This window comes from Phytophthora infestans, genomic scaffold (assembly GCF_000142945.1).
Source record: "Phytophthora infestans T30-4 supercont1.59 genomic scaffold, whole genome shotgun sequence".
Classification (NCBI taxonomy): Eukaryota; Oomycota; class Peronosporomycetes; order Peronosporales; family Peronosporaceae; genus Phytophthora; species Phytophthora infestans.
Genome location: NW_003303700.1, coordinates 8,280 through 16,205, shown reverse-complemented (window position 1 = coordinate 16,205; position 7,926 = coordinate 8,280). Strand labels below are relative to the sequence as shown.

The following is a 7,926-nucleotide window of genomic DNA, read 5'->3' as shown; positions in this document are numbered from 1 at the left end:
CACAGGATTGTTTGCTTTGAACACCCCTCTATCGCTGTCAATAGGGTTTCGTATCGCTCATTTTGAAGCTGCGCGTGCTGCAAAAACTGGCCCTTGCCGAACGTATCGTGTGCCATGAACGAAAAAAAATTATACTTAGACAGGTTTGTCCCGTGCGTTGCGTCAATCTTCAAAACATCAGGAAATTGGTCGAATGTGTTTTCATATACTTTGTTTGTAATGTGATGCATGTCGCCAATTTCTGTGTATTCAATAGCACACAAAAACAACAAATGTTAACCTCATCAATTGACGTTAGACCCTACAAAAGCATCATTGTACCTTGCTATCAACGTCGTCCAAGAACACTCGACCAACGTTCTTAGGCACAGGCAACTGCATTCACTTGGCCTTGCAGCTCTTCTGGCTTCTGGAAGCCAAGATCGCCGACCATGATCCGAAGACGTACAATTTGTGCGCCAAGCTCCTCATGTCCATTGAAGCTAAAGTCGTCAATCAGCAATTTGAAGTGCCCAGCACGCAGACGGCAGAAGATGTCACTCGACGACTCATGGATATCCCTCAGATGATGGATAAATTGGAGCAAGTGTCTGTCGAAGAGGAAGGAGAAGCTCACGGCAAGGACGAGGAATTGGCATCAGCTCAACTCGAGACAGGAAGTGCACCCATGACGCCTAGCAAGTCGGCAAGTCAGCCTGCACTGCTTTTGCAGTGGATGGAGAAGGAGCGTAAGAAGCGCTACAAGTATTTCCACGAGCAGCGAGACTTCGTGAAGGCACTTACAGATATTTCGGAACGCATGCGCGCAGTTGACCCACCCCAGAACCGTAAGAAGCTTCTTCCTGGAGAGCTGAAAGCGCTGGTGGTCCCAGACATGGCGTACATACCTCTCGGTCGTGTGTCGGATTCGTTTTGTCGCATTACTCGTGTACTCACTGACGAAGGCACAGTATTCTCTACCCACAGTCGAGCGCCGTGCTTGCTCTGCTTCGAGGTGATCGAAGACCAAGTCAACTCTGCTGGTCAACGCAAACTCTCAACAGAACTGAAGAATCCTAGTGACATGCTCCGTAAATCCGCATCGGACCCAGGTCTGACCAGCCTAGAAGCTGAAGTTGCCCGTCTCGTCAAAAAAATTGCCATTAATGGGCAACTTATCTGTGTTGAGAACGCGTTAAGTCCCCATGAGAACGAGGACGATGGCGCTGATACTGAAGGTAACCGTGACGATATCGACGCGACTGACAGCGTTGAGGCGCCTGTTTTCCCTTTGCAAAGTGGCTTGAATTCTCCAACAACCACAGTGACGTCCGACGATTCAATGGACTCGACGTCTGAGCTGAGCAGAGAAGACTCGCAGCAGCTGAATGTCATTCGCGGATACTCCAAGACAGCATACGAAATGGGTCTCTCCAAGCTGCTCAGTGCAAGCGAGGTCTTTGGTGAAGGCTGGGAAGCGAAGAAGGAGCGGATTCGCGCATCATCGCCGCATGGCCATTTACCCGGATGGAACGTCATCTCACTGGTAAGCAAACTAACTACATATATACTCTACATGTAGTTCCTCACGTGAGCATTGACTCTTATCCTGTTGTGTAGATCTCCAAGAGCAACGATGATATTCGACAGGAGGTTTTCGCGATGCAGCTGATCACCACGTTCCAGAACATATTCCACGAGAGCGGTCTTCCATTGTGGCTACGTCCGTATCGAATAGTGTCCACGGGTCGTACCAGCGGCTTGCTCGAGACGATCACAGATGCGCAGTCGTTGGATGGCCTCAAAAAGAGGGGCGACTACGCAGGCTTGCGAGCTCACTTCGAGAGAACGTATGATGTTGGTGATGCCTTCAAGAAGGCCCAGCGTAACTTCTTGCACAGTCTCGCTGCCTACTCCGTGGTGTGCTACTTGTTGCAGATCAAAGACCGTCACAATGGAAACATCATGCTGGATACAGAAGGCCACCTCGTGCACATTGACTTCGGCTTCATGCTCGGCATTGCTCCAGGCGGCAACTGGAGCTTTGAGACGGCGCCTTTCAAGTTAACCAAAGAGATGGTGGTAGTGCTAGGTGGCGTGTCGTCCCCACTATTCGGCGAGTTTGTGCAGCTGGTGGCGTTAGGATTACTAGCAGCTCAGCGTCAGTCTGATCGAGTCGTGGCGCTGGTCGAGATTATGATGCACAACTCAACCTTCCCATGTTTTCAGGGACGTGACGTGTCTCGAGATCTACAGAAGCTTCGCAATCGCTTTCTGCTTCAGTGCTCCACCGAGAAAACAGTCAAAGCGGTCGTCAAGATGATTCGTGTGAGCTACAAGAACAAGTGGACGAAGCGCTACGATCAGTTCCAGAAGATCACGAACGGCATCGTACCGTAGGATTCATGTGCATCAGCTTCACCAATTACTGTACCCGCTAACGTCGTCTTAACTTCGGCCGTTGCAGTCTATTGGAACTCGGCCGAAGATAACAGATATTGGTAGCGCTCAGTATACACTTGAACTAACTATGGGAGAGTAAACGTACCCCCGCTAACTTCGTCTGCAAAATTCATTGGTTAAAATAGAACAGACCACTGACGAATTCTCGGAGGGGCAAGTAAGCGTCGGAGTCCGCGAGGACGGCTTAAACGAGTGCGTGGTGAGTTCGTTTGGACGACGTACAACTAGATGCGCTGCGGGGGGTATGTGCTACTCCATCTACTCTTTCTCTGCGATCCCTCTGTTGGCTAATTAATTGCTTGTGGTGTGTTGATGTATTAGAGCTCCTCCAAGCGCAAGACCACGTCTGCTTAAGCACCAAGGTGCCTACATCGTCCACTGCCGAACCTGGTTTATCCCCGGGAAGCCTTGTGTATTTTGCAGTCGGAAGAGCTGCCCAGTCGGAAGAGCTGCCACAGAGCCGCCACAAAGACACCATCGGTCCATGAGACCCTACCACTTTTCTCAACGGATGCACGCCAAGCTGCATTACGCTTGCAGGCCATTGGAGCGCAGGTACATACGCTAATACTGTCGGTTTGCTGAGTGTGATGCTAACTACTGTCTGTCGTCTTTACTTTTGCGCTAGAATGAAGGGCGCAGTTATGTTGTGGATGGCAGAGCCTCGCGATCAAAGCGAATGCATGCCGCAATTAGTCTTTGAGGCGCATTATGACAGTATGAACTTGGCGAGGGCAACCGCTGAGGTATGGCTGTCTCGGCAGAAATCTAAATTGGCCTTTATTCTAATCTTTCTGTTTAATCAATTTTTTTCTGTGGTCTTCAGCTTTTTAGTCATATCTACTCTGTAGTCACGACGCTGAAAAGCGGATGCGCGACAACGAGCGGAAGGCAGCCCGTTGACCATCACTTAGTTCGCTCCAGGCTTTGACAATTCCTGTAAGTTTACCAGACCTACGTCGTTTGCATTTCCCTCGTTCTACTTTGTCAGTTTTGCTCAAGCCTGTCACTAACAATGTCTCGCATTGACTAGCCATGGTTACCATAGCAGACATCCACTGCATCCTTTCCGACTCGTGAACTGGCGCTGGGATAGGTGGTATACTAGACAATCAGCAACGTACGCCACATATTCGACAGCACGCAAGCAGTCCTTTTGACTTCTGTTGCCACGGGATTTGGAAAGAGAACCGAGACCCTCCACGAAATACTGCACCAAGAAGTCGGACAGACGCTTGCCCCTCAAGCTGGATAAACTGTGTGGCCACGTTTGTTCTACCATTGGAGGACGTAGTTCCAGTGTTGAGGCTGCATTTGGTGGCTGGGTTTGCTCCGCCACGTTGCCGGTACTGCACACAGCGCACACGGTGTGCTCCATGCGAGGCATGTGATCTAACCGATCTAATATTTGATGCATCATGTTTTTCAGACTTTCATTTGCAGCAACAAGTTCTTGATGCCCAAGTAATAACCTCTCAAGCGTATCCCCAAAGGTATGAACTCCAACAAATTGTTCCGCTTGTTCTTCCATCGTGAGACTGCTTTTAATACTTTCTACTGGAAGCGAGAGGATGTTATCAGTAACAAACCGCTTCCGGATCTTGCTACCCCAGTCCAGCAGCTCCTCCTGACACGAATGCAGCTGTGGTAACGCGGCGTGTACACTCTGCATTTTCTGGTGAACAATGTGCTGTGGGGAAATTGCTAGCGTGTCTCGGTAATACATTAAAAGCGTCGCGGTAAGACAGTCAGCAAAACCCTTCGGGGAAATCTTTGCAAAATGGAGAAGCCGTAAAGAGTCAGCAAATTGGCTAACTCTGGTGTATGTTTGATGTGATTCCATCTCGAAACAGGCTAGCGAGGGTGGATGACCAGCTTGCTTGGTATCTATCCAGCCGCCCAGCACTTTAGCAACATTTTGGTCTGCAGCAGTGGTAGGTGATATGTATTCGAGAAGAGTTGCAAATCCATCCACTGACCACAATCCTCTGTGTGCTAGATCCGACAAGTTCACGCTGGCGTTGGAGCTTGCGTACGCCGCACCACCTCGTCGTGTTGAATGCGACTGGAGATTTCTCGTAAGTGTCAACGTGTGATCATACTTGTACATGGATTTCAATAACCTGTTGATGTACGCAGCCACATGCGCTTCCGTCGTAGTCTCCAATACTTGTGAGAACACCCTTGGCGAGGCGTTATACGGATTGGCAATTAGCTGAGATGCCAAAGCATGGAAAGGGTCAATACTCCAGCATATAGGAGAACAGAAAATCGAAATACTTTGTTGTTGTCGAACTTTTATGCTGCAGAACGAAAACTCAATTAATAGGAACAGAAGAAATAGTACTAGCTAACTCTTACCGTGTGACGTCGATGAGAGCAAAATTCCCATTCCAGTGTAAGTCTGAGAAGTGAATGGTGCCAATATCCGAGCTGCGTCCAATTGCTAGCCATTGATTGTTAAGCAGAGTTCTGTCTAGTAGCGCTTCGACATCATTGCGAAGAAAGAGAATTGTAGAGATGGAACGTAAGTCGTCTAGTGTCATAGGAGGAGCCTGTTGCTTCAGCTTTTTTCCAGTCGAAATGGAAAGCATGAGATATTGTTTTTGAAGATGACGACGACATCGTCGGTACCACTCCGGATCGTTGCGGAAAAGCTCTGTGCCAGTCGTCTCTTCCAGCTGACGCTTGATAGAGCTGAGATAGCTCATCGACGTCTGCCAATGGATGTCAGGATCATTAAACAAAAAAGATAAAAACTTACCAAACATTTCTTTTGTCACATGAGCTGCTGTTAGCGTAGCTAGCTTCAGAGTCTTGTCTACATGTCTGGTCAAGAAGGCATTGAACTTCGCCCTTGCGGACGCATCTTGCTTCTTGGAAGAGGGGCCAAGCTCACTCTCCATCAAGTCCACAATCGATTCCACGTTGGTATCGCCTGCCATCTCCAAAAGCTTTTCCCCGACTGGTCACAGTAAGGTGACGTTACTTGAATGTTGCGCTAAGGTAACTTTGATTATCTTCGTCAGACGAAGTTAAGTAAATACCCTACTATATCATTTAACTTGATCGAGTCTCCTCGCGTGTTACGACCTCATCTTCTTTGCTGGATTGTTGTTTTCCACTTTAGGATCGTAGTCGAATTGAGAGAGGCTGAGATCTTCCATGTTGTATTGAGCGTTCGCATGAGCTTGGACCGTCGAAGGTTGCTCTGTCTTGACGATAGTTGGAGGGTAGTTCGACGTCATCATCCGCGGCGGAGGTGGCGCATTCGACGATATCCAACGCTGCGGCTGCGGGCGGAACGGACTTGACGAAGCGCTTGCCGTTGCTGTCGAAGGAGAAGCTATATATCCAGAACTCATACTTTTGCTCGCAGCCGTTTGCATTGTTGGATTCCTTGAACTGGCAGTGGAAAGTCCCTGGGTTTGCTGTTGCATGGATGAATTGTAATTCGTTGGTTGAGGGTTACGCAGGACTTGGGGCGGCTTCCACTGCTGTGGTTGTTGTGGTTGACGCTGTTGTTGTTGGTGCGGTTGGATCGATTGCTGGGGCGTCTGTGGTCGTTGCTGTTGGATCGGTTGACGCTCTTGTTGCTGATTTTGTTGATGTTGCACAGGCTGATGAGGCTGCTGCTGGTTTGGTGGTGGTCGAGGTCCATTCTGCACTTCAGGTTGCTGCTGCATCGGCTGCTGAACGTTCGGCTGCTGTTGAAAAGCCTGCGGCGGTCGTTGTTGCTGCGCTACTTGCTGAGCCTGGGGCTGCTGGTTCTGTGGTGGTGGTTGAAGTCCACTTGGCGCGCTAGTCTGCCTATTTGGCCCCAAAGGTACTGCGCCACCGCCACTCTGAACCTGTTGCTGTTGTTGCTGTCCTGGTAGAATCACGTTTGGTGCCGCCGCCAGCGGAGCCATGGGTTTGTTCGAATTGACGTCCTTGATATGGTCTTTGTCATAGCAAGAGTTGCCCAGGTACTCTCCAAACAACCTCAATGCTCTCTTTCTCGCATCTGAAATGCTTGCTTTTTTGGACTGTTCCAATGCCGCTCCCAGATCTCTTTGTCCGTCCGACGTGCCAAAGCCAACGTCTTCATGACTTGTGCCATCCTTCAGCTCAATGCGCACCAGCGAGCTGTACCCGATGCTCCAGCGATCGCCCTTCTTCTCCTTCTACACACACCATTAACTGTTCAGCACTCCACAAACCACACTTACAGCCCCGACTTCACGTACGTATTCCTCCTTACACTCGACAATGTGACATGACCACCCGTTGAAGCCGAATGCGCGATTGGCCAATTCGATGGCTTTGCAACTCTCAATGTACGTCAATTTCCGACCACCGGGTCCGGGTCTGCGGGCCAGACTGTCCTTACCCAATTTCTGGTGGAGAAAGGCGTTGACGCTCTGTTGCTCCTGTTCTCCGAAGACCACGCGCCCGAAGCGCGCCGCACTGCCACCTGTAAGTGGAGCCAGCAGAGCTGCAGCAACTTGCTGAGCCACAAGCGTCGCCACCGTTGGCTGCATGTCGTCAGGCTCGGGCTTCACGTCCTTCGCGTCCGACATTTCGCTCAGCCTCCGCTTCATCTGTTGAATGCGGGCGCCAACTGCAACTTTTTGAATTTAAAATTCATTTTTGTGCGCCACACTAAATCGGGCGTACATAGACGTGTCTTTCAACACACGTGGCATTTGCTTCGCTTTTTAGCCAATACCACGTTGTCATATGTATCATTGGATAAAAAGCCGTCTATCGCGATCTGTCGAACGCCGCGTGGCCCGCACCCTACCCGTAGTCATTCCCTCGTTTTCCCCACAGCTCGGACACACACGCACTCGCAACTGTAGCAGCAATGTCGGACGTCAACGCACTCGTGTTCCAGCCGCTGAACCAGTTCTTCAAGAACTCGCTGCACCTGATTAAGAAGTGCAACAAGCCCGACCGGAAAGGTGCGTTCTAGTTGCTTTATTCCGCGCTAATAAACCCCAGAATCGGTTAGCTGACCTTTTCTTTTGCCCTTCTGTAGAATTCGCCCGTATCGCTGGCGCCACGTCCGTGGGTTTCCTCATGATGGGCTTCATTGGATTCTTCGTGAAGCTCGTGCACATCCCTATCAACAACATTCTCGTGGGTGGCAGTGCTTAGTCCCGCAGTCTACTGCTCAGTTTAATATGTCGACCCCTGCGTCGATAACTCAATAGACAGTAGCTTTATGTACACAACTGTCTAACTGTCGATCCAATTATTGCCAATAAATCACGCAATATTTGTCGCTACGGTGCATGAAGCGTCGCGATGGAGCTGCTTGATGACACGACTCCTGAGCAGCAAGCTAGAGCCGCGAGGCTCGAGAGCACGCGACTGTGCCACGTAAACGGCAATCCGCTGACTCCCAGAGCCTTCGCCGTAGACCAGAAGCTGCGACGCGCTGCACCTCGAGGCATCGATGTGCGTAGCCTAAAGAATTGTCAAGTTTAATCCTATTGA

General features: G+C 50.0%; 3 protein-coding genes across 3 annotated transcripts; 2 read left to right on the top strand and 1 right to left on the bottom strand.

Annotated features, from left to right (window-relative positions):
• Window positions 1-469: 469 nt before the first annotated feature.
• Window positions 470-2,379, top strand: PITG_17639 (phosphatidylinositol kinase; the record flags this gene model as incomplete). The annotated part of the gene is made up of 4 exons (XM_002896458.1): window positions 470-592; window positions 683-1,173; window positions 1,279-1,525; window positions 1,600-2,379. 4 exons carry the CDS (start codon window positions 470-472, stop codon window positions 2,377-2,379), a joined length of 1,641 nt encoding a protein of 546 aa, XP_002896504.1.
• A 4,168-nt stretch (window positions 2,380-6,547) lies between these two features.
• Window positions 6,548-7,025, bottom strand: PITG_17638 (uncharacterized protein; the record flags this gene model as incomplete). The annotated part of the gene is made up of 2 exons (XM_002896457.1): window positions 6,548-6,570; window positions 6,668-7,025. 2 exons carry the CDS (start codon window positions 7,023-7,025, stop codon window positions 6,548-6,550), a joined length of 381 nt encoding a protein of 126 aa, XP_002896503.1.
• Window positions 7,026-7,291: 266 nt separating this feature from the next.
• PITG_17637 (Type II (General) Secretory Pathway (IISP) Family) lies at window positions 7,292-7,584 on the top strand (the record flags this gene model as incomplete). Its single annotated transcript, XM_002896456.1, has 2 exons — window positions 7,292-7,388; window positions 7,466-7,584. 2 exons carry the CDS (start codon window positions 7,292-7,294, stop codon window positions 7,582-7,584), a joined length of 216 nt encoding a protein of 71 aa, XP_002896502.1.
• Between the last annotated feature and the right edge of the window lie 342 nt (window positions 7,585-7,926).